Below are 26,938 nucleotides of genomic sequence, written 5' to 3'. Positions count from 1 at the left end.
CATGTGAACAAGCAACCAGAAAGCACTGTTGGCCTCTCAGCTTGATAAGCTCAAGCCTTCAATACAAGGACAGTACCAGCAAAACAGCAGAAACTATAGATTACAATGCTTCTCAGTCGGGCAAAAATGACAGTCATTTCAAATATGGATGCAAATATACGTTTTTATGACAGAATGCTATTTGCGATGTAAGAAGAGACAACGTGGCAAGCAGTGCTTGCTTTGCTTGTCCCAACAGAAGACTACTATCAGATGTGGGTTCTAAATTTGAGTAAATGTCAATGTATTTTTGTAATTTCGGTTAAGGAACTGTTAGTAAGATTTAAATTTACTTCACTCTGCCTTCTCTTTAAACTTTAAACTTTAAGTCTTAAGTTTATATCTAGTCTGCCTTCATGTATCTTTTTACACAGTTTAGTATTCCGGCCTTTTGTCAGTCTCATCAATGAATGAAACACTAAATACAGCACTAGCTAAAACTATGCATTTCTGCATTGCCTTCACTTATCAGACTTCGATGCTATAGTCCTTTTTCCATTAGTACCTACTTGGATCAACTCGCCACAGTTTGCCACAGTTTTTAGGGTTTTCTGTTAGGTCAGAGAACCTAATACCAGGTGCTAAAATAGTCCCTGCTTGCTCGTGGTTCCAAGCGATCCAAGCAGGCGCTTGCATGCCGGCGATTGGCAACCAATGACTGGCTACTCAGTGGTGTCACTCAATCAAAGCGTCTAGGTCAGGAAACTCAAAACTCATGTATTATGTAACGTTCGGTGGCATTGTTATGGCAACAACCACGCACATTAGGTGGTACGTGATTGCAAAACCCTAGTCGAGTCTTGGTGAGCCGTGGGAAGTTGATTCGAGTAGGTACTAATAAAAAACGGGGGCTTGTCTTAATCGTTATCAATATATGAGGTTGTAAAGTTGTGAGACTTATACTTATTTTTTCCTTCCCTCTGCCTCTAAATTGATTTCAGCTTCCTGAAGTCACTATTTACACACAAATATTCGTTCAGCACATGGTGATGAACGTACCTTCAGTATTTTTGGACTGTTTAACAGCAGCAGCAGTGACCCCATCTAGAGAAAGATGCTTTTTTATATTCCTTCCTACAATTTACAACTTATCCCTCATCACTAGTGTAGAGTTACTTTGTATTTTATGGGTTTAAATTATACTAACAAACAATTAAAAACTGCCCTTTCGCCACCAAGTTACCACAAAGTAATTGTTAGAAAGTAAACCATAAGCCTTTGGGGTCTGGGGCCACAGCTGTATCAGCAATGGGAAGTGTTATTTCCTTAAAAGGAGGGGACAGGTGTTATATTATATAAGAGACAAGTAAATCATCAAGAAACAATATCTGACCTCAGTATTTAAATACAAAAACAACCTCCTAGCTGAGAAAAAATGTGTCTCAAAATAGCAAAGCCCTGTTGTTAAAATTAATACAAAATGTAGGCGTGTGATTTTAGATGGCCCACGAGAGACAAGACAAGAGAAATCCAAAGTTTAGGAGATTCTGATGTGCAAGTTTGTGCATCCTTCTAAGAGTGTAAATGTCAGGTTTCTACCACAGAAGGCACAGTCTAGCCCCGTGTGTATGCGTATCTATTACACTTGACTACTGGTGCACACAGGGCTATTTCTGTCTGACTGCTGGGAACACAAATGGATAGATGAAGCCTAAATGAGGGAAGGAAGGAGGGAAACAAGACGACACGACCAAATGAAAGGAGGAGCAGGAGAATGATGGCAGCAGATTAGACAAAAAGTCGAGATGAAAGCGGTCGCTGATGGATCGGCTCAATATCAATCCACTATCGAGGCAGCTACATGTTGCATTTAAATATCAATGCATCAATGATCTGGCAGTTTGCTGTTATTGTAGCAAAATAACACTGTTGACGCCATGAAGACATTTTGACTGATAGTGATGTTTTGTAAAGCCATCCACACTGTAACAACGTGTTCATCAGAGATCCTCTGAGCCTAAAAATATCAGAAACTAAAAAGCTCAAATCAGCAAAAGACTCGGAGAATGAAAATGAGGTTAGAAAGAAGGGGTTCATGGCGTGATGTACGCAGAGGCAGGGAGGAAAAAGCAAAACGTAAACAGACAACAAACGCGGGCTGCAGAGACGAGCATGGCTGAGAAAGTTTTCAGAGATTTTTCAGGATTTAAACCCAGAAGCTACTACAACAGCAGCTGTACTAACAGCTTTGTGAGGCTGTGATGTTGAGCAGAGATAATATCACCATGTTTGGTTAAGTTAGCATTTTAGCATTGCACTAAACAAAAACTACAGGTGGCAGTGATTGAAGTGTTGTTTTTTTCAGCTGACAAACTACTTTTGAAATCACTGACTTTATAGCAGCTGAATACTGTTAACATTTGGATTTGGGAATGTGAGGTTGGTATGTGTTGGGAGCAAGGCTGACATAGTTTGGGCTAGCTAGCCCAAACTATGTAGCTAGCTAGCCCAACCTAGCTAGCTGGCTAGTCTTGCCACTGTGACACTGTGGCACTTTGTGACACTAAGGGAAATATCAATAGCATCCATCCTTTGTGGCCCATTACTGCTTATGGTAAATTCATCCATTAAATGCTGATGTAATTCAGGCTTAATTAAAGAGAGTTTACTGGAACAGGGCAGTTCAAGTAGTGATTGATTTTGACATTTTTTTTATTTTCAGTTTTTTTATGTGTCTGAGAGAAGCACACCATCCACAATGAAGCAAAGCAAAACTACTGTCATCAGCTGCAGTCAGCTGATTTTACAGCTGTTATTTATTTGGCTTGGCAAATAAAATATTTGCAGAGTAGAAAGCTTATAGACAGTACTGAAGATTTATTTACACATGTAATGTGTACATCTGGTTAATTAATGAAAATGAAGCGTCGTTGAACTGAAGGAATGAATTTGTTCTCAATCAGTGAGAAAGAATGATGTGGCTAACATTCATTAAGGTATATTATCTGGTTTTTCTTTGATGACATCATCCTTTTAAAAAGGTGACATTGAGGATATAAAATGTTTCTAATGTCAGACACAAGAGAGAAAACAAACTGTCTGATCTGCTGTTATAAAATTTTGACGACACACCCAGAACTCTATATCTCTTGCTCGCTCACACACACAAACACTCACATCCATTACAGAGCATGGGGGATAGATTTACAATCACAGGAAGCCAATCCCACAGACACAGAACCGCCAGCCCTCCCTGGTCTGAACCCGATCCAACAGGCAGAAGTCTAGGCCTACATAATACCACTCTGTGCTTCCACTGTCCTCATATACACACGTATACAGGTAGGTAGTTTAGATGTCTTTTTCAACAGCTGCCGTGTCTCATTTTCTGTCCAAATCTTACCCAAATAACAAGATATGGCTGCAGATGAACTATTATTTTGAAATTCTAAGCTGTTACTTTTTCATGTTTTTATCAGGCTTCTGCCAAAACAGCCACAGCGTAGTTGCTGTGAATTTCCAAAACATGTGGACAAAGCCTCTGTCTGGATAATTACTTTCACAGTTACACTTGAAAAACCCTCAAACAACATTAAACATGGCGAAAATTCAGAAACGGAGGATATCAGGTTGAGGACAGGAGTGTTAGGTGATGAGAACAGTGGGCCCACTGGGGCGCGTAATGAAGTGATATAATGCAGTGTCAGCAGCCACCCCTTTAATTCACTACTATAGATTTGCCCTCAGAGAGTTACACATAGAGTAAGATCGTTAAAAAGAAGGAAAAACAAGCAAAGGCTGGTGTTTCACCTTCAAAGTGAGAGCTGTTATAGTACAGATAATAAAAGAATAAAAGAAGCACTCAAAAACATAAATATAGCTGAGAAACTCGCAATTTTTAGACAACAAATTTCTTTCTTATCACCAAATGTAAATGTATTCTGTTTATTAAAGAAGCTATTATCACTATTAACAGTTAGAGATTTGACCAGAACCGACTTAAAAAACCAAAATGTTGAAAATGTGATGCTGCCTGATTTCAGCCCACACATTCAATTGGCATCCCTACATGCAAGAAGAAGACTGATGCCCACAAACACACATGAAAGATGTCAACTGCCGCAACTTGTGGAAGCTCTCTGCATGGTTATCCTGAAACACACCTTACCATTTGTTGGAAACAGCTGGGGTTGCCGCTGTGAAATCAACTCTGCTCCATTGCTTAAACTGGATAATAATTTTTAACCTGTAACACCAAATGCATCACGGTTGACAGAGATTGATGATGTTTTTACATCATCAATCTCTTTTTTTCTGAAAGAAATTGCACAAAACTTTTTAAGCAATAAATTGATTGATATAGTAAATATGATACAAATTAAAACATATATATGCAAATTAATATTTAACTTTGTTTTTTTATTTCTTTAGAATGTTCTGTCAGTTTTCAGGTTCAGAGTTTAAAGGGATAAAGGACTAAGGTAACGTAATGTGACTAGCTGTGGGCTACTCGGCAAGCATCCAGTTTTAGTCCCGTCAACAAAGAATAACGATATTTTGAAGACGAGGTCGATGTGCCATGTCACTGATTTACAATAGTTTTAACAAAGGATGTTATTTTTAAATATGTGGTTTAATTTTTTAAGGAGGTATGTAAGGCTGACACGAGAGCTTGTCAGATTTCACTAAAACTTAGAAACATCACTCCTCCCACTTCTCTTCTCGCGGGGTGTGAGTGGAGCCCCCTGGTGGTCCGCCTTACCTTAATGGTTGTAGTGGACGTATGTATACATGTCCCTTAACTGGTGGGCCAACCTGAATGAAACTTTACACAAACACCATCCTATGTACAGCGATTATTAACATCCTGATGTTTTTAACAAACATTTATTATGAATCCAAGGTCATCATCCCCCTGCAAATGTGACGTTACATTCTGCTCTCGAGAAATGTTTGCAGCCACGAGGGAATTTTGTTCCACTCCTAAATACAGAATGAAGAATTTGAAAAAGTGCTGCCGACCTGAGGGTTTTTTTTCCCTGGGGGTCGCACAGAGGACAGGATTTTGACAGGGCTACCACACAAACGCAAAGAAGACAATGAAGCATCGCCAGATATGCTTCCAAACCAACTTCCTTCCAAGCCAAAGACTAGAAAATATGATGAAGCATATCTGGCTTTACAAAACATCACTCTGGCTTCTGCTACTACACCCAGCAGAGGGCTTCTGCTGGGTGACCCCTCATCTGGGGCTCTCCTCAGCTCTTCCCAGGAGGGTGGCACAATGCCCCTCCGGTGGTCCTCCTTGGGCTCTCGCACTCTGGGGCCTCTGGATGTCTGGAGCCTGGATCTCCTCCATGCCTGCTTCATGCCCTGGGGGGCGGGGCTATGGCTCTCTACATCCTCTAGCAGACCATTACATGAAGAAACCTTTTGAATACAAGCGTGCTGATCCACACAGGTGTGCACACGGGTGTTCACTGTTCATAGACATAAACTACACCTCTATTGGTGCTATTTCCAAGCACATTGTGCGCTGTCGGTCCTGCTTGCTGCACCACAACATTCAATATTTAGTATTTACTGCTGTTTACGCTAGATTAACGTGATGGTGTTGTGTTTAGTACGTTGCTCTGTTTTGTTTTTTGCTTGTTTTCTCTTCTTTTTCTTTCTCAACAGGTGATCCAGGAGTTTTTTTCCTCTTCTTTCTCTTTTTAAGTTTCCTTTCTCACTGTCCCTCTTCCCTTCTGTTTTTCTTTTCCTTCCTCTTTCTTTCTCCCTTTCCTGTCCCTCAGTCATGTCTGTCCCGTCTGTAACAACTGAAAATAAAATAAAATAAATAATAACAACAAAGGTCGATCAAATGGACCAATATAGCAATGCCGTGATGATCCACTTGGTAAAGTAAATCCATTAGGCCTCCTTGTTGGCAAGAAAACAACTATACGTAAAATAATTACAGCATAAATATGGTTTGTTTTTCTGTTATTTAGAAGAGGTAGTAGGGGCGAATTTTCTTGTAAAACAAAAAAAGTTTGGGAACCACTGAGTTATATGTGTATAAATATTTAAAAGGAAAACAAGTAGCTCATGTAGCTATGATTTTCAGACCCGCAGGGCGATGTACACTACACTGTACTGCAAACAGTTTATTGCAGGCTTTTGAATGTAGCATTCAACGGCTAAAGAACCAGATATTTCCCCTGGAGAATGTTAAAGTTGTTCTGTACATGCTGGATGCTACTATACTAACTATTACTTTTTGGAAGACGCTGGCTGGTTTAGGACAACAACATTTAGCTGTTGCTGTTTATTTCATGCCAGGAAGAACAACATTTGAATAAAGAGTTGTAGGTTATCAGCTCATGTTCCCTTGGTTAGCAAGCTCAATTCAGAAACTGTACAGAAGACATCAGGGCTAAGTAACTGACTTCTAAAAAGCCTAAATTTTACTCAATACAACTTCTTCACGTAGAAAGGCATATTATCTATGCTACAACAGACAGCTAGTAGCTACAGCATCCTCTGTTGGCACACCAGGCAGCCGTACCAGTACTTTATGCTTTAACAAATTAAATCTAAGTTATGATGAAAATTCAGCCCTTTACAGCTGTTACAAAATGAGAAGCTATTGAATAAGAAAACTTTTTTATATTTGTTGTATGTTTAGCTTGACATTGCATGGCCTGTCTCTGTCCTCGATAGGTCCTGGTGGCCTCAAGTGAGCATGTATGTAACTACTTTGTGGGTCTCCACACGTACAGAGTGAGACTTTGAGGGTCGGGAAAGCCAGAATGACAGACGTTCTTAATGGAGTTTTAAGAGCAGCGAAACTTATGGCAGCAGGCTTTTAAACTGATATGACTTTCATTTAAAGACCACACTGAGATCTTTGAAACCAGGCACACAACCGCATTCTCTCTTTTCCTCTTCCCCTCTCTGAAATTACCAACCTATTAAATGTCTCTTTGTATCTCGCCTATTCACATGCGCTAACCAATAGAAAGCCTTGGACTAATTCATTGAGCGAGTGTGCGTCTGCGTGTGGTTTGTCATAACAAAGTTGCCCGAGTTTTTTGTTGGTTTTTTCTGCAGTCAGTGAGACGATGTGATTTTATTAGTTTAGAAATTAGATGCACTTCATTAAACACAGCGTGTGTGTGCGAGTGTGTGTGAACGAGAGCTAGAGAAAAAGAAAGAGAGCCTGTGAGGACTAATGTGATGGGTGTGTGTGTCCGTGTGGTAGAGTTACACGGAGAACAACAGCCTTATTGTACCTGTGTCGGCAGCTACTGTCTGTCTTGGGTCGATAGTCCAATTCTACACTGAGCTGCTTTGCCAGATTCACTGAATAAAACATTATTGTTTAACATTTCAGACGATAAGTTTTCTTCAACAGAAATAAAATTGTTGGTGACAGATGATATGAAAATAATAGCTGTATGGCAATTTAAAACTTGCATATTTCCAAGAGTGTATTAAAGGTATGTGACTTAAAAGTGAACAAAAATAGCTTTAAGTGTCAGCTGGGATACATTCCAGCCCACCCGGAATGCTGAACTGGATAAGCAGTGAAGAAAACGGGTGGATTTTCATCTTTGCAGTGGCCATATTTGGAAAACAGGCTGAAGTGCAAAGTTACGACTTAACATAAGCAAGCTCCGATAGTAATCTTTTCATAAACTACACCGATACAACACACAGATACGTGTCTGCTAATCAGTGCTGTGACAGGCTAAATACTACAAGAGTGTCACTCAGTAAAACTGATGCATAAACATCTTGGATGGGCTGTAGCACTGTAGATAGTTTTAGCCTCTTGGTAGAATCATGATTAGCATAACCCTATCCTACTGTTGTCCCTGCTATTGTCACTCTAACTTACAGAAACTTTCCAATAAAGCACTTTTTGCCAGTCTGTAAAACCCAGGGTTAGGGTCAGGGGTTCAGGCCTCAGAGGGTTAACTGCACATGGATAAAAACCATTCAGCGCTACAACTAGACAGCAAGCTAACGCTATCTAGTCACGCTGCGTTAGCCCACCACAGCAGCTCTCCTGTCTAATTTCCTCTTTTCTCCATCTGGTATCAGTGTTCTCCATATTACACCATTAATCCAAAAAAGAATGAGTTATTAGGGAAAATATCTCAATAATAATTGATTAGGACAATTATTACACACGGTTTATTAAAAACAATGTGTTTGCGTCAGTTTGGGGTGAGGTAAGTAAAGTGGAGGACACAATAAAAGCTTCAGCTTTTCTATTTAGCCGTCACAGTTGTGGTTAATAATCAATGCCTGTTACCAAAGGTGAGGCTACCAGCAGGCTTTAGAAAACGGTTCTCCCATAGTTCCCACAGGGTTCTATTTATCTTTTTTATTGATGTTTACTGTTCCACAACGCTCTGTAAACCAAACTAGAGCAGTAGCCAAAAGGAAACCATGAAAAGGAAATATTCTCATATACATTCTATAAATCAGTCCAGTATCAGCACAATTCATATTTCTGTGCATGCAAAGGAAGCTTAAGGAACTTAGTAATGAAACAATGACTGAAAAGAGCTAAAAGCTTTGATCTAGACCTGCAATAAACTGAACCCAGACTGCACCATCCCCCACCCCGATCTGTGTTGGCACCCAGCTTTGCAACCACTGTAGCATACAGAGGGGGCCCAGGATGAGGGCATGTGGGTGGGGGTGAGAAGAAAGACGTGGGAGAAGCGATGATACCGACAACAACAAAAGTCTCGAGATCAAGAGTGAATCCTGAGAAGCCTGCGAAGGGGAATTTCTTCTCCCTCAAGGGATGAGAGAGGATCTGATGAATGAGAGACGGGGTAGGGATGGAGGGAAGAAGACAAGGGAAAGGGTGCGATGGAGAGGCAAAGAAGAGGGAAGGAGGGCAGACATGCGGACATATCAGGACAGAAGAGGAGGGAGGGATAAAAGAATGGATACCGCAGAGATGAAAAGGATGGAGGGCCATGATAATGAGATAGGATGGAGGAGACGAAAAAGGGGATAAATGGTAAAAGAAATGATGAAGGGAATGAGAAAGGAAGTAAAGAAAAAAGGGGTGATGGATCTAAAATAGACAGTAGGTCAGTAGATCTGCTGGCTAATCTGTATTGTCTGATTTTAAGAGTCCCACACACACACACACAACATAAAACCCAGACAGGTCCAAGGACTAAAGTGTCTGGCTGGACCCCGCAGTGATGAACTGGAATAACTGCTTGTGATCCAGATATTTCCTGGCTGGCACTGCGTGCCTGTTGCCACGGTGATAGCTCTGGGAACAGGGAGAGACGGGGCAGGAAAGCGAGGGAAGATAAGATGGGACGAGAGGGAGGGGAGAGATGGAAAAAGATTGAGCAAACACTAAGAGCAGAACCAGGCGGTGCCACGGTGGATTTGGCACCAGCTCCACACAAACACACACGTGTACAGTATGTGGATACACACACGCACACACAAACAAGCGTGCAGAGCTAAACCACATGTTCTGCATGTGTTGGACAGCTGGATACAACCAGCCCGCCAGCATGAACGTACCAACAACGGTGCCCATTGGCTCATGGCGCTACTACTTCCTCTCCATTGGCTGATGTGCTGCAAAGCAATCCTCTGATTAAACTGGAGTAACACACACCTACTGCAGCAGAGGGATCAAAGCACACCAGTTAACCGAACACGGATGTTGGTGTGATACTAAAACACACGCGCATGCACTGCACATTAAGCTTATGTCTCCTCACGTAACAGAATGTCAATTTAAGCTTTAACAGTGCGCAAAGTGACCAAAGCCTCACATAACTCATTATTTTTATTGTTTTTTTTGTCTCATTTGTTTGAAACTGAGTGTGAAATAGAATATCTCATGTTGTATGATTACACTGTACATGACTAGAATACTGAATGGGCCTACTGGGCACAAACCCAGACACCCAAGGCTTCAGGGCACAGTCTTTCAGAACGCCTACAAAAAGACAAGATTTACCACTAAAACGAGAGCGAAGCGACAGCAGGGGACTCACAACAGACACAAAAATGGCCTCCTGATGAAAGAAGCAGCTATGCTTTCATTGTGGACTTGAACTTAGCGGTCTCCAGCCATAACAAAATAATGTCCTTCAACTTAATTTAGCGTGTTAGAATGCTAAGAGGTGTTCATTAGCACTAAATGGAAGTAACGTAGGTTGTTATGTATTTATTCATGAAAATGCAGTACTGTTAACCCTCTGTGGTCAGTCTGTGATATCATTCACCCCATTGCTGGTTACTTTAAAGCTGAGAAAGGCTGAACTTGATAGTCATTCACATGCGTTCTGCATCCTGTACTGAAGCTAGTTTCTTCCATATAGAGCAACGGTCCCCAACCCCCGGGCCACGGACCGGTACCGGTCCATGAGTCGTTTGGTACCGGGCGAGAGTTGAGGCTCGGGTGTGAAATTTATGGTTTTCAAGGTCTTTATCGTTAACTCGGTTTCTCTGGGTCTTTCCCGTGTTGTAGTTGTGTCTTATTTTGAAAGAAATATTTATACATCACCATGGCGACCAGAGAGCATTAAGGGGCAGAGAGGAGGATGTTACTCTCAATGTTGGACGCTGCTTATAAAGTTACTCAATTACACAGTGAATTTGCGTTTATTGTTATATTTACAAAATACCACAGTTTTTGTCTCGGTCGTATCATTTTATTTTGTTGTATTTCTCCGCGACACCTTAAAGGCCGGTCCGTGAAAATATTGTCTGACATTAAACCGGTCGGTGGTGCAAAAAAGGTCGGGGAGCGCTGATGTAGAGTGTTAGTCCTTGTTCTGCTCTGCTTCTATGAGCTTAGTGTAGCAACATAAGTCAGGTTTCTGATGTAAGAGTGGCCATTCACCTCATCGCCATCTACAGCCAAGTTCATCTGGGTGGAGTTTGATCCATCCAACCATGTGACAAGACCGTCCCTGACACCACAGCCAGCAGACCCTAAGTAAATATAACCAATTCAACGGCAGTTTATCAAGTTGATCAGTGAGTTTTTTGAATTAAGCTAAAAAGATTAGCTAAGTAAGCAGGATTCTTCCTCTACAGTACCATGAACAGTACCACGTAAGGTACATGTGGTATTCTCAATCCAGCATCTGATATCACATGGCTTAAAATTGAAAATAGTTACAATATAAACGTTGGAGGGCAAAGAGCAGCTGTTGCTTTTGTGGAATCTTCCAGAATCTCTTCTTTTCCTGTTGTCGGCCCAGGCCGACCAGATCCTGGCCCAGTTTGACGTGACGAATCACCCTCACAGGCTCCTTGACAGCAACACACTGCCAGCCAGACTGATTCATAGGGCAGGATTTGGGGGATGGAGAGAGGTCAGGGGAACAGTAAGAAGGAAACAGATGTAGAAGGCAAAAAAAAAAAAATACAGATAGATAGTGTAAGACACAGAGCCTCCAGGTTTTATTAGAAACACTAATACATGCAAACAAAACCAGACCAAAGTATGTGTCACTTTGTCTGCAGGCAGAATTCAGCACAAGAATGAAGACTGTAGCCTTAGAGCTACAAATAATAAAGAGAATTGTTTTATTGTTGGAAAGCCCAGAAAGTTGATTCTGCTCATCTAAAATATAAAAACATATCCCATGTAGGACACAGACATGGGTCTAGATTTAGAAAATTAAAACTTTCACATTTGAATTGACATTGAAATTTAACTAGAAGTCTGCAATCATGCTAGCAGGTGGCGCTAGCCCTAGGCGTGGCCTATAAATACTATACTATCGATATTGTGTGGATCAGTGGTCCCCAACCCCCGGGCCTAGGACCGGTACCGGTCTGTGAGTCATCTGGTACCGGGCCACGAGTTGAGGCTCGGGGGTTTTTATCGTTTTTTAGCCTTTTTTTTAAAATCATTTTTATCGTTAACTCGGTCTAGGTCTTTCCCCGTGTGTTATGAATGTTCATTTTGGTAATGGTGCTGGTTTTATTTTGTTTTATTTATCTGCAGCACCTAAAGCATGTTAGAATGCTAAAGATGACAGGAAAGAGTTATTAGCCTTTTGAAGCACCTGGCTAGGTAGTGATGCTTTGAGCTTAATATTGTTATCGCCATGCTAATAAGCTCTCAGTTTTACCATTTCAGACTTTTGAATGTAATTTAAGAAGGAGAAGAGGTGTTGCTAAGGAGATTAATTAATGTACTATTCTATTTAGGTACAGAACCTTAATCTGATGGACTGTTTTGGGAATTCATCCCATCGGCGCAATGAGTATCAGCATACAAATGTAGACAGGGCCTTTAATAATACGCACACAATTTAGTTTTTAGTACGCCTGATCCCAGATCTGCTTAGATGGCCTCTTTCACACACATGTGGTACAGATTTTCATTACTAATGGAAGACAGAAAGATGAAGACTGGATTGCAGGTATGTGGAAAATTAAATAGCTGCAGTGGAAGAAATTATTCCAGGAACTTGATGAGATTGGAAAACGTAGCACAAGAATAAACACTGTGTGAGTGATTTGTGGATCATCCCACTGTTGTGTGTGTGTGCGTGCGTGCGTGCGCGCGTGCATGCACTCGGGTGCAAAGACCAGGTCTGTGACACTCTTGTGACACAACTTTCCATCCTCTCTCTCTCTCGTCATTTTTCATCTTCTTTTCCCGCCCTAATCTCTATTTTCCCCCTAATTCATATCACTCCAGTTTCCACATCTGCTTGGAGGATTGAATTCAGGTGATGTGAAAGTCACAAGTTCGCTGATCACCTCTAACCGTCTATGCACATATTTTGGAAAAGTTCAAGCTTCCTGGAAAATGAACCTGACCCAGATATCTGACTCCATATCAATGGGAGAGGCTTCCTCAAAGCCAAAGAGACTACACAAGGAGTAACTGAAATATTTATAAGTTAAGTGAAAGGACGGGGGGGAGGTTTCATCGCCAGCTTCAGCATCAACTGTTTACTAACACTGGACGCTCGTGCACCGGCTGAGATATAATTTCCTGTTGTTCAGCCTCATACTTTGAGTATTTCTTTGAATCTTTTGATAATATGATGTGCTGTAGATGGTAAATTAAAGGTTTTGTAGACAAATTATTTGCCCTTTTAATCACAGCAATGCTATTCTTAAAATACTGAAGTATTGAACAGCCGTGCAGTCTTTCACAGAGCAGTGCAACGCTCATTAGTTCTATACCTGAAAGAGTCAGTCTCTCCAGGATGCTCTTACAAGCCCATTCACGCTGCTAATTAACCTCATTACCTATTTTAAAGCAATACACACCTTTTCAGTCTTTTGTCGCCCCTGTCGCAACTTTTTTGAAACACGTCGCTCGCATCGCTTCAAATCAGCACTCTACTCTTTCATATGTTAACTGTGTTCTCAACCAAATATAGGCTTTTAATGATTTTCAAATCATTACCATCTATTATTATTTACATTTTTTTCAACCAGGTCGTGCTGGAGGTCAGGTACATTATGTGGAATATTTTGCAGATGTGTGGACAGCAGTCCAACACCAACCATCTGTTCAGTCGCTGCACATGTACGGCTATGTTTGGACACACATACACACGCACATCAACATCTGTCCCTGCTGGACAGGCCCTTCTGGTCTCTGAGAGCTTTCCTTATGGACAAGGACACAAACACATATACACACACATTAAGGAAGCCATGGAGTAGATATTTTGTTGCAGCAGATGCTGGCTTTCCAGCAAATAGTAGCATTAATGAATAGCTACCTTTCCATTTCCAGAGACCACGCAGTTCTTCTAAAAGCTAATCATTTCACAAAATCATCTGCCACGTCAACGGTTTGGGGGAAACAGCCTGGAACCAGTAGCAGAATTAGACACATCATAGCTTTACAATGCTTCTGCAAAACTGAATCTATGGGCAGAAATCTGTGCCATCAGAAACTGAATTTGAATAAGTTAAAGCTGAATTTGAATTGCTCGGATTGAATCTGAATTGTAACTTGAATAAATGCTTTTACAAACTGAATATGAATTAGCCTAATTTGAAATTCAATGTAGTTTGAAAATGATCTTCGCTAAATTGAAATTGAATTTTATAGTTTGAAAATGAATTCATTTGCTTTGAAACCGTATTTTATCCTTTAAAAATGTAGCTCTCGAACTGATGTGATCCAGTAATGCTGCACTAATGAATTAGACTAACTATTCACTTTAGCTAAAGTTATTAAGTTAGCTAAAGAGTTGGGATGCTGTGTAAGACATAAATAAAGCTAAAACACAAAGGTTTGGACACCGTTTCAGCTCAAGACGCTGTAGATTCCCGTCAGTAACACTTTCGGTCCGCTAGTAAAACGTAGTTCTATTAATCTGCGCTCGATTACTCTTGAACCGGAACCGGATGTAAGTCCCAAAAAACTGAACTGTAGAACTGAAACTGAATGGTGAGAAGTGAATCTGAAATTATTCGAGAGCTAAATTTTTAAAGGATAAAATACAGTTTCAAAGCAAGTTAATTAATTTTCAAACTATAAAATTCAATTTCAATTTAGCGAAGATCATTTTCAAACCAATAAATTGAATTTCAATTCAGATTCAATCTGAGCAATTCAAATTTAACTTATTCAAATTCAGTTTCTGATGGCACAGATTTCTGCACATATGAATCTCCTGAGCAACATTCAAATTTTGAAATTTTAAACAAATATTGAGAAACTCAAAAGTGTTTTTCTGCAAAATCCTCCAATTATGTAAGAAATATTTCTTGAAAAGCTAATAATGCTGCTCTTTCACTAAAAATGTGAACATACAAATATAGCTCCTTTCAAACTACATAAAACAAGATCGCTGACAGTGACTAAGTCCTTGTCACAAGTTTCATACTGAACCAGAATTGGCTTCCAGATTAATAACAATGTTCCAAATTCCCCATTTAAAAGTTAAACCATAGTGTGAACACAGCCTTTTAGTGTCTAACTCAGCACACATATCAAGTTTAGAGCAGCTCATTTTACAAGAAACAGCCTGGCCTTTTATTTTTCCTATTTATATTTATGGAGCACAAGTAGCAGCCAAGTAAAACTGCAATATGAGAACAAAGCTGTTTCTTTGTTGTTTTGTTTTTTCCTTTTTCTTTTTTTGCTTGTCCCATTTGGTTCTTTAGCCGTCAGAATTGTTGTCTGAAGACCAACAACCCAATGGATTTACTTTACCAAATGGATCATCACGCCCTTGCCATCACGTTAATCTAGCTAAGTGTAAACAGCAGTAAATACTAAATATTGAATGTTGTGGTGCAGCAAGCAGGACCGACAGCGCACAATGTGCTTGGAAATAGCAGCCAATAAAGGTGTAGTTTATGTCTATGAACAGTGAACACCCGTGTGCACACCTGCGTGGATCAGCGCGCTTGTATTCAAAAGGTTTCCCCATGTAATGGTCTGCTAGAGGATGTAGAGAGCCATAGCCCTCTTTTTATTACTTTATTGTAACTAAAGTTGTGTAAAGTATATTCATTTTTTTATTTTAGAAGGAGCTGACAAAAGCAGCATTTTAACTTGTGAAGCTAACATTAGCTTTACTAGCTAGCTACACCCGACTGTAGCTAGCTACAAAAATGAGAAATTTTGTGTCTTTGGCTGAAATTAAAAACCTACTGTGCCAAAATAACTGAGAACTTAAATGTTCATTTTGCCAGTTTTATTACCATAAACTAATAAGAAAACAGGCCAGGCATAGCAAAAGGGGTCAAACTGACCTCTGCCAAAAAAAGGCTAAAGGGAAAAAGCAGGCTACGCAGTGTCACGCAACCAGTTGACTCCACAACATTTCTCACACATATCAAAGACCTAAGGGTGTGTCAGTAACCAACACATTTTCCCAACCCCTGAGCCTGCACCCACACTGTGTCACAGCCCTGTTTTTAGTGGCAGCTCGCATAGCAGGAGAGCACCAGTATTCATTCAAAAGTCCCAAGGCGATGCTAACTGCATTCACTGCGGCTGCAGGGTGGAACATTTCTAGAAGGCTCTCGTGTAGAGTACAGTCAAACCTTGTCCCAACCATGTTAGTTTAACTTTAGGAACAGGGTCTGAAAAAAAGCATCATTTCCTGCCTTTATTAACTGCTCAAACATCAGTTTGAAGCAGTAAGAACACTCTGTGTTATGAATTCGGGGTGTGAGTGGGAAAAAAAAGTCCTACCAGGCGATGTAGAGGGACACTCTCGCTCTATAGCAGCTGCTGAGAAAACACATCTTTGCAAGTACAGCTACTTACTTACATAACAAATCTCCAGTGACATGGCTCAGCTTTCTCTTCTGATTCTGAATCTTTCCCCCTCATGCCTTTGAGAATCAGCTCATGACTGCAGAGCATTTTTTTCTATCGCATTATGCTGCATGCATGTGACTCTGTAGTTAACTGTTGTCCCCTTTTTTCACAATTAAAGCTCACACACACACACACACACACACACACACACACACACACACACACACACACACACAGATGATGTAAATTCCAATAGAGACGGTACCTCTCTGTGTCAGTCGTATAACGGTGGGGGGAAGAAGTGTGTGTGTGTGTGTGTGTGTGTGTGTGTGTGTGCGTGTGTGTGTGCGTGTGTGTGTGTGTGTGTGTGTGTGGTTAATGCCACCCCTTTAATCGGTGCTGAATGAGTGAGAGTCCCACCCTGCTGCCCTTCTCATTTTGTGGGTGGCCATTATATTTACTCGAGCCTTCCTCTCTCATCCTGGTAAACGGTGCAATAGAATAGAACAGGATAGATTTGCTATCACCTGATCATCTGCTCACACTTGATGTAACAAATGCCTTCTTTTTTTATTTCTCATCCACCTCTCCGGTTTCATTTTTGTTCTCTTCGCCCAGCTGCCCTTCTGTTTCCCTTCCTTTCCTGTAAAACAGTTTGCTTCATTTCCTTTTCCTTATTTTTCTGTGGCGCCGTCCTTTTTGTTATTCGTTCAGTTTTCTTTCTCATCCTTCCATCTAATGTTTTTCCTTCTCTGTACTGTGCTGGTGTAACCCTTTCCTTTTCTTTCTTGTCCTTTCTCAGATTTGTCATTTGTTATTAATTAATTTATACTTCCTTTGACGTGTACTTCCTACTCTTCTCTATTCATTCTCACCCTTTTCTTTCTGTCTAATTTTTCATTTATTTTTCTCTTTCCTTTCACTTTTTTATAACATATATTCATTTAATTCCCCCTCCTTTAAGTTTTTTTAATCTTTCCTTTCACATTGTTTCACTACTTCCTCCATGGTATTGTTTCTTTTCCTTTTTTCCCTTCATTTCCTTCCTCAACTTTGCACTTTATTTCTTTCTCTTCCTTCCTTCTCTTTCACTTTCTTTCCTCAGTGTATATTATTTTATTTCAATCTTGTCTCCTCTTCTCTCTTCCTTTTTAATAAGCTCTGTTTCACTTTCCTTTCCATTCCAGTTTTCTTCTTTCACTTCCTTTCCTATAATTTTTACTCCTTTCCTTTCCCTTCTCTTTCCTTCCATCCTCTCACCTCTGCTGTGCTCTCCACTTCTGCCTGAACCTGCCGCTGACCCATTAAACTGTGTGGATGTTATTTTTGCTGCATGTGTGTGTCTGTGTGAGAGGGAGAAGAGACAGAGGGACCCGACGTGAGCCGAGCAGTCTGCGATCAGAATAAACGGGAGGTGGAAAATGACAGCGTTCAGCTACCCCTGCGTTTCATCACCTCGTTCCCTTGTTCTCTTTTTCATCATTTTCAGTCTTTCATCACTCCCCCTCCATCTGTCCCACTCACACATCAAGAAGCATCTTCCCCTCCTCTTTCCTTTTCTCTTACTAACTCCTCTGCCTATCCCCCTTTTCCTCCAAGCAAAAAATATTCACCCACCTCTCCCCCCATCTGCTCTGTAATTCAATCATGGAGGCAGTCAGCAGTAGCAGGAGAAGTGAGTGATGATGTTTTGGAAGAAAATGCAGGGAACAGCGCCGGCCAATCTTCCCCTCGCTCCGTATTATCATTTCTAATATGCTGTGCTTCAATTTTCAAGATCACTCTCAGGATCAATAACGCCGCCCGAGCATGTTTGCTTCTTCTCGCGAGTGTTGCTGCAGTAATATATTCCAAGTAAAGGCCTTTAGGTGCGCTTGATTGACGGGGAAATATCTGCTTGAGTACATTATCCGCGCAGACTCGCCGAATATTTACGAAGTGGTGAAAACACATAGCCGCCCACATTTTAATAATATTTTCAGGGTGAAATAAGAGCAACACCCCCGACGCACACTTTCATTTTATGTCATTTACACTTTGTTGTTTTTAGTGTTTTTATCTACCTTAAAAAAGCGCGAGAGGGCTGTTATGCTCGTTTCTTTGACTCTTGGCTTTGCATGATTGACAGTTTGAAATAATCCTTACGTATCTTTCTTTGAGCCTCTCAGTTCATCCACACAAGCTGTCTTAGCTTTCCCCTTTAGCTTTCTTCTGATTGGCTGCCCTTCACAAGCAGAATATTTGAATGTCATGTTCAAATGCCTTTATTTTGTGAGGGGCAGCCAATCAGAGAATGCTGGGTAACAGGAAGAGAAGCGCCATGCTGACAGTGAATGAACTGAGGGGCTAGAGTCGTCGAGCTGAAATACAATGCAGGAAACATATATTAGGTACCTGTTTAATTGTATTGCACAATATGCACAGAGAGTCGTATACCTGGAGGTGCAACAGCTGTTACGCTAAATTAAAAATATTTGGCGTAGCTGTCAAGTTGCACTGTGAAGTGCAAACGCTAGCTGCTTCTTCACGTCACGTCGCTCCTCTGAAGCATACGGATGCAGACAGAGCATCGTTAGCCAGTCTGAGAGACTCCGGCTGACAGCGTGTGGAGCTTCCTCTCTGCTGCTCCTTTGTGAATGTGCACTGGTGTGGATGCAATCATCTGCTCTGCTCCTGCTAGCCCGCCTCGCACGTCAACACAGAAAAGATTGGCGGGGGAGGGCGTGAGGAAGAGAGGGGGAGAGAAAAAGAGAGCGAGAGAGAGAGAGAGAGAGCGAGAGAGAGAGAGACTGGTATCTAGAAATGTCTGGGAGTGTCAGCATCTCTCATGGCTGCAAAGAAAGAAAGTGAAGGAGGAAGATAGCTGTGGAAGAACGTGTCAGTCTGTCGGACATGGCGTCTTTATCATTTCACTGAACACACACACACACACACACACACACACACACACACACACACACACACACACACACACACACACACACACACACACACACACACACTGCTATGACCCAGTCAAATCCTATGTGCAGAAGGCAAGTTGAGTGACAGCAAACTGATGATAGCTCTCCAGATGGTGCCAGATGTTTGTGTTAATGTAACTGTGTGTGTGTGTGTGTGTGTGTGTGTGTGTGTGTGTGTGTGTGTGTGTGTGTGTGTGTGTGTGTGTGTGTCTGAGATGGAGGTAAATGCGTGCATTTGTGCGGACTGTGTGTCTGACCTGAGTGAGAGTAAATGATGTGCATTAGGGCAGAGCCTCAGACCCACAGACAAACAGACACGCACACCTCAGCCACACGTCCACTCGTTACCACCACAAACCACTCACACATTTCACTGGCAGCTGCACACACACAGACAACACACGTCTCCTGTAAGCTTTGTGCTGCATGACAAACAGGTCTGTGTGAACATCAGCCTAGCGTCAAACTGCCCTGCTGTCTGTCTGGGACACTCAGCTGCACTCTGTCATTACCGCCCTGCTGCTTCTGCCCTCTTTATTTGTTTTTTCCCTGAAATAAACAGGTCAGTATCAGTGTCCTGCAGACACTTTTGCAGGCACTCCCTTAAAACACACGCAGCAAAAGATAAATAATAAAGTGGCTTATTTTTGCTTTGCACGTCCACAAATGAAATTTCAAAGGGCATATTAAACAGTTTCAGTGTTACAGAAAGTCTGACTAAAGTATGCCTAATTACCCTAAAGCAAGACATATTAAGTGCACTGAATTAAAAATGAAGTAGCGTGAGCTCACTCACATTTCACACAGTTGCTGTGACTCATCCCAGATGCTATTTTTGTTATTTAAGTGTAGCTCACACAAAATAAATCTTTTATTTTAGGTCCTCTGTTACTTTTCTGTGTCAGTGAGTATTTACATAAAACTAACTAATCACACTTTGCAGTACAGAATCGTTTTCATATAAATGATTTTGCCTGTTTTGTATCTAATGTTTATAGTTATGTATTTTTACCAATTTTAAGACTGAAGGTAATCAACTGCCTTCATATTATGTTACATTACTCAGTTAATCCTGCTTTCTCCTTTAAAAATGTGATTTTTTGTTAAGTGATTGAAATTTAAAGTGTTGATTTTGCAACAAAAAATCTGCTCACAAATAAGATGCATGCATTTTGTATTTTTGTACTACGGGGCTTCCAGGTCCCACAATCTCAATTTCACTTTCAACACAAGTTTATTAAATTTATTGAGTAAATCTTAAAACACAAAAAGGGTCTCTAAACATTTAATCTTTAGCAAAGCATTTTCCTTTAAATAAATAATCAATAGCATAAATAGAACCGAAATAAACAGAAATACAGAAATTTAACCATGTTCTAAGGAAGTCAAATACAGGATCACAAAATCTATTCAAAAATGTAAATGTAACGTTGCCAAGTTCCCCAGTCTATTTCCCTGTATGCAGCATATAGACTGTGTAGATTAATAAACAAAGGTCACCCACTGTGTGCACTAACAAGCATCAGTCAGGCCGCTGCCTCTTTCACCTGCAGTATCTGCTTTAAATCGCTTTAGTCGCCATCTGTATGCACTGCAGTCCGGCGAGGACTGGCTCCATTTGGAGCACATCTATGCATGCTGCCAGCGGCTGTCTGCTGCCTATGAAAAATTAGTTTGAGGCCTTACCTGTCCTCTGCATCTCATGTACTGAGCAGTAGTCAGAAAGCAGCTTCCAGCTGAAGAGCACTTAAGTGTAGCCTAAAGGTTGTTTTGTGCTCTTGTACATAATGTACTTTGCTGAGCTCCACATACAGAAACACACACTCATTTTGGGCACAACCTCTATGTGCTGGACCCTACCAGTTCTTTTATAGTCACGCCTGTCTTTTTCTGCAGTAGACAGACTGTTTATAATCCAGGGGGTTTCCTGCTCTGCTGTAGACTTTTGTTCCAGCGCCTGCATCAATGCAGTGAACCCCGCTAATTGCTACACACTGTTATGAAGCCATATGCTTCGCTTAATCCTGCAGAGTGAGCACTGCCGTCTGAGGCACAGAACCCTGCGACTTATAAAAGAACTTCAACACACATAGGAGTTGGATGGGTGGGATGTTTGTCTCACTTCTAGGCTGGTCAGGTCGCCGCTGCTCCACTTTTATTACACCTTTAATGGTCCACCGACTACTTTGAAGTTCTGCTTGGCTTGTACTGGGCTGGGTTTAAGAACGGCCTTGATTCTTCATGGTATGGATTGAACAAGTTTCTTGGAAACATTTCTCCGGGTTTCTGGTGCTTATTGATATGATAGCATCGCACAGGGCACCACTTCCATGATGCGATTCTCCCATGACACCACCACCCTGATCTGGTGAGCGCAGAGGCCACTTTAGTACAACGAGCTCATTGTCATCGTCGAGAAACTAGACTGATGATGTGAGCTTTGTGATGTGGCACATTTTCCTGTTAAAGTGGCCGAGAACACTGTAGTCATGGAAAGATAAAAAGGAATGGACATGATTATGAACAGCACTGGCTAAAAATGATGCTCAATTGGCAGTAAGTGGCCCAAAGTGTGCCAAGACAATATCCCCCACACTAAGAAACCATCAACAGCGTTAAAGGTTCTCATCCTTTACGCTGTTCATGTTAAAGTATCGATATTGCAGCAGAAATCAAGACTCATGAGATCTTTTTATGCCCAGTTTTGTCCAGCTGCAGCTGTAGTTACCAGTTTTTAGCTGAGTCAATTGGTTCCAATGTGGGCTCCTGTTTCAAAGCTTTAACATGTTGTGCATTCAGAAACGCATCTGGTCATGCTTCTCTAAGCTATGTCACCGAATGAGACCTTTCCCCCCAGAGAACCACTTCTCACTTAAACCTATCTTCTTTCTCCATCCCTTTTTCTGTGTGCATAAAATCCCAACAGCTCACGAGTTTCTAAAAAGGTTAAATCAGCTCATCTGACACCGAGAGCTACGACACGTTCAAACTCCCCTAAATCGACTTTTCTTCCCCTTTTCGTGCTTTGAACTTCAGCAGGTCCTCTTGACCCACAAACAGAAGACAAAAAGACAGACAAGAGCTTTCAGGTCTGAAAATGAAGGATAAGCATCTTAAACCTGCAATCTTTTTCATGCCCAGTAGGGTCAACTGAACTGGTTCCCAGAAGAAATCCAGTTGTATTGAACTCAAGGTAAAAATGGTCCTGCTTCTTATTTGATTTTAATCCCAGTAAACACCCTCCTGACGAGCTTCTGTTTTCAGTTGCTAGAATAACTAACAATATAATGCTCTTCTTGTAGTTTATGGTCTCATACAGAGTGAAATAGACGACTGAATTGGGTATGGGAAGTTACAACCTTATGAATTCAATGCAGTTTATATTTATATAGAGCTACATCACAACAACAGTCCCCTCAAACCACTCTGTATTGTAAGGTACAATATTACAGAGAAAACCCCAACAATCAGACGATCCCCTAAAAGCAAGCATGTGGTGACAGTGGGAAGGAAAAACTCCCCTTTAACAGGAAGAAAGTGCATCAGTGCATCATGGGAAGCACCCAGTAGCCTAGGCCTATTGCAGCATAACTAAGGGAGGATTCAGGGTCACCTTGTCCAGCCCTAACTATATGCTTTAGCAAAAATGAGAGTTTTAAGCCTAATCTTAAAAATAGAGAGGGTGTTTAACTCCCGAGTCAAACCTGGAAGCTGGTTCCACGGAAGAGGGGCCTGAAAGCTGAAGGCTCTGCCTCCCATTCTACTTTTAAATACTCTAGGAACAACAAGTAGGCCTGCAGAGCGAGAGCGAAGTGCTCTAATAGGGGGATATGGTACTATGAGGTATTTAAAGATAAGATGGGGCCTGATTATTGAAGACCTTGTATGTGAGGATGTGGATTTTAAATATTACAAATGCATTTCCTTTCTGTCATGTAATTGGCCGATTAGATATTATTTTAAGACGTAGTTCCAACTAATCTAGTGGCCGTAAGCACAATATTTAGGAGTGGATGTGCAGCGTCTTCAAGAAGAGAATATTCAGCCGCTATGTTAGCCAACACCAGTCATTTTAAATACACAGAGGTCAAGAAGTACAATAAAGCTCTAGTGTTACTCAGTACACAAACAGACTGACAAGTGAATTTATAAAGTCATCACTTGCAATAGGGGCTCAAACGTGGACCATTATTTGTCATTAGCATGGCCTCTTCTTATTCAAATGAGGCCCACCTGCTGTTTCCAGTGTAAGCACCAGTTCAGATGCTGCTGCGTACCTGCCCAAGCAGAACAATTATAGTAATTGGATAATAGGCTTGGTGTCAACTAGCTTTTATAAAAATAATTACAAGAGTTAAAGCTGAATTACTTGTTATGCCTTTGTGCAAATTCTACCTCCTGCAGCTCGGCCTGTACGCTACCCCTCGCTGTCTGCTCACAACTGGACCAGCCAGTTATATATCAGTGGAAGTATCAGCAAGCCACCGCCAGCCTCTACAGAATGATCTATCTGCAGCTCTCTCTGGCTTCTCTCTGTATTGCCCACACATTAGAGTGGGCTGTGCAAGTGAAACATTGTTGGATGTTGTAGTGCTACACTGCCCGAAGGAGAAAAAAACCATTAGAGGAGCAGTCGTGAAGCGAGCCTCGCAGTATGCAGGATAGAAGAAGAACACTGGGAGTCGTGTCACACTGATTGTGATGTTGAAACCTTAACTATCACACGGCCACCAGTATCATGTCACTGGAGAGCCAGGGTCACACACAGATCCAAACACACACACGCTGTGTTCCCTCCCTCTCTCTGTGCTGCAGTGTACAGAGACAGGGGTTTGAAGATGCGCTGCCACTCTCCAATCACACCACTAATCTTCTCGGATACACCCCGATGCATGCAAACCCCTGTCTCCCAGAAGACTCACACATGCAGCCTTCACACATCACCATCATCTCAGCGGTGAACAGCTCCTATGCGAGAGAAAGCTTTTGCCCATGGCTGAACACGGGCATCTATAGGGGAGGGTTTCAACAGAAATCCACAGCTGTGTTCTCATCTCTGCAGTGGGAGAGAACCGACTGTCTTACTTGCTTTCCCTGGCCGGGGCCTCTGCAGCAGCTTCTGCACGGTGAGCAGGTCCTCGGTCTTCACCGCCTGCAGCAGTTCCTGGTCCTTTCCCATCTTCCGCGCTCGGCCGCTCTATTCCAGCATCCTCCGATACAGAGGCGCCTCGCCACGCGGAGGGTACGTCTACACCCCGGCCACGAAAAGCCTCCTTCCTCCCACCCCCCCAGGTCCCTGGCTTGATGAGACCCCCCCTCCTCTCTCCCCTAGAGCTCCGGCATAGCACGGGTCCAGAGGGGCTGAAAGCGAGAGAGAGAGGGGGGGAGAGAAAGAGGGGAGGGGGGTAGGGATAGGCTGGGTGGGATGGAGGGATGCTCTCGGGTTCTCCCACGGCTACGTGCAGCGCTGCTGAATGGAGACGGGACCGGAGGCTAACGGGCCGCTCGAGATCCCAGCAGCCGCGCGGCGGCGTCGCGTGCGTCGTATTTTGGCGGAGCGGATGAGTGGTGGGGGTTCCAGGATTCGCCTCACCGGCTCCTCGGTCTCACCCCCGCTGCAGCTGCCCTCGATATTAAACGATTAACCGACGGTCACCGGGAGGAAGGAGTCAAACGGAGAAGCCTCGCAGGCTCAGACACACTGCGCGTAAATGGTTGTGCGTTTGAAGGCGGGTGCGCGCCTGTTCGTATCTGCCGAGGATGTGCCGCTCGTGTGCTTTACGTCGTAAACGCAGCCCAGCGGTGACGCGGCTGCAGCCACAGCTCCGCGTGCGCTCGCTATTTGGTAATGATTTTCTCCGAGTGGGGTGGGTGGGTGGGTAGGGGTGTGCAGAGGTAGTGAAGGGGGGCACGTGCACGTGCCCGCGCGCTCTACAGCTGGGCCAGCTCGCACTGCTAAATGGCTCGTGCTGAAAGTTGTGGGCGGACCAGGAGCGCGGTGCTCTCCCGCCTCCTCCTCGTCTCTCTCTCTGGCCCTGTTTCTGTGGCAGAGGCTGCAGAGATTTATTGAGGAAGACACAGAGAGAGTGGAGGTGTGCCACGCCTTTCTGCTTATTGGCGCGATGAAGTCTTATCAGACTACACACCTGCATTCTAGCCTAAGAGTTAGACTGAATTCAAAGCTGCACGACACAAACAATTTCAGATTTGTATTAAAACTTACCTTCTTTTTTACATAGATGTTTAAGGCCTCAAGGCAAGGCAAGTATCACTAATAAACTTGGCATTGGTATTGGATAAACACTACTAGGATCAGCACTTTGTTCATTTAACCCACTATACTGTGTTACATAAAACATTTTTTGAGGAAATTAAACCCCCACCCATATAGCTCCATATACCAATGGCATTCCATCAGGGCAAGCAAGGCAATCAGTGCTTACCTTGTCAAATCCAAAAATAGACATAGCTGTCATAAAGCTCCTAGCTGATTACTTTTCTGCCATCTTGTGACTGGAGTGAGTTATTGTTGCTGAAAGCTCCACTTGTTTTGTGCTCATAGGAAACTTAAGTTGTCTCCATTTTACCCGCACGTCCATTTCCCGTTACTTGAGCTGATCAAGCTGAGAAGCTAGACACTTCTTTCTGGTGGTTTGCACATTGTGAATAAGCAACTGCTCTTTCATGGTAAACTGATGGGAGACCAGCTTGTTGCTGCTGTCTCTACTTTCACTGCTCTGAGACGACTTACAGTCTGCACTTTGTGTGTAAGCACAGCTAACATTAGCAGGCAAACAAGCTTCTGTGATTTATCATCATAATAAATAAGTTTCCTCTTGCTAACCGCTATGTGTGGTTTAGAGAAGATGGAGTGTGAAAAAGTTGTTGATAACTTGTTTAGTACGTTAGCAAGAAAAACTGTGATGATGATGGAATGATACATGGTCAGAGGGGATGGCAGCTCTGACCATGTATCACGACTAAAACAGGCAAGTTGAGCAGGTGCTCAGCAGCACCTTCAGATTAGCATCTATGAGAATCTCTGAATGTTTGGCCATCGCTTCATTTTCACCTTTATCTTTTTTCCATTAATATTTTTAATCGTTGTGTAAATATCGATAGGTAACTAAGTCACACACTGCTCAAGTCTTTTAATTCAGATGTTTTTTTAATGTTAATAATATGTATAAATATACTTTTATAAAATCAAGATATAGGCGTGTGTTTGTGATCTTATGAACAACTATTTAAACTTAGAGGAAAATACATACACATGCTTTCAGCTAATGCCAAGAGTAATATTAACCAAATGCTAAAATGCTAGAAATTTCTAATCAGCACCAAAACCACAAATGCAGCTGATGTTTGGCATTACTGCTCATTGGAGATCTCATCAAAGACAAAGCCCACAGTCCTTGTTCAGTGCAAAAATCTGGACAATAATCTGGTGCTACGTGGGGCTTCACTAGTCTGAGTTTGTCAAGTCACTTGAGTATCTTACATAATTTCTCTAAAAAAAAACACACAGTAAGAAGATATTGCTTAATTTAGTGAATTCAGTAGGCTGAGGCTAACCTTGGATGAACTTCCCAACATTTTTGTAGGAATGCCAACAAAAGGGGACCAACGTTTGGGACAAGTAGCAGACCAATAAATGACAAGGATAGCTAGAAGACATTCACACAAACCTACCTCTACTTTTAATAAAGAAAATAGTTTTTTAAATATCTCACAGGTGAAAGAA

At 42.0% G+C, this 26,938-nt stretch overlaps 1 protein-coding gene across 6 annotated transcripts in view; it reads right to left on the bottom strand.

The window, feature by feature from the left end:
- caskin1 (CASK interacting protein 1) overlaps positions 1–25,044 on the bottom strand; it is a 122,797-nt gene extending 97,753 nt beyond the window's left edge. For all 6 annotated transcript variants that reach the window (XM_085402953.1, XM_085402952.1, XM_085402954.1 and 3 more), the window contains exon 1: positions 24,280–25,044. In XM_085402953.1, coding sequence (XP_085259079.1) covers positions 24,280–24,373 — 94 coding nt within the window. In that variant the 5' untranslated portion in view covers positions 24,374–25,044. The remainder of the gene's footprint in view (positions 1–24,279) is intronic.
- Positions 25,045–26,938: the final 1,894 nt, after the last annotated feature.

The sequence above is a fragment of the Rhamphochromis longiceps genome, linkage group LG4, assembly GCF_057381845.1.
Source record: "Rhamphochromis longiceps isolate RC_006_pf linkage group LG4, R_longiceps_female_GT1.1, whole genome shotgun sequence".
Taxonomy (NCBI): domain Eukaryota; kingdom Metazoa; phylum Chordata; class Actinopteri; order Cichliformes; family Cichlidae; genus Rhamphochromis; species Rhamphochromis longiceps.
Note: the sequence above shows the minus strand (reverse complement) of the source record. Positions and strands in the feature narration are given on the sequence as shown.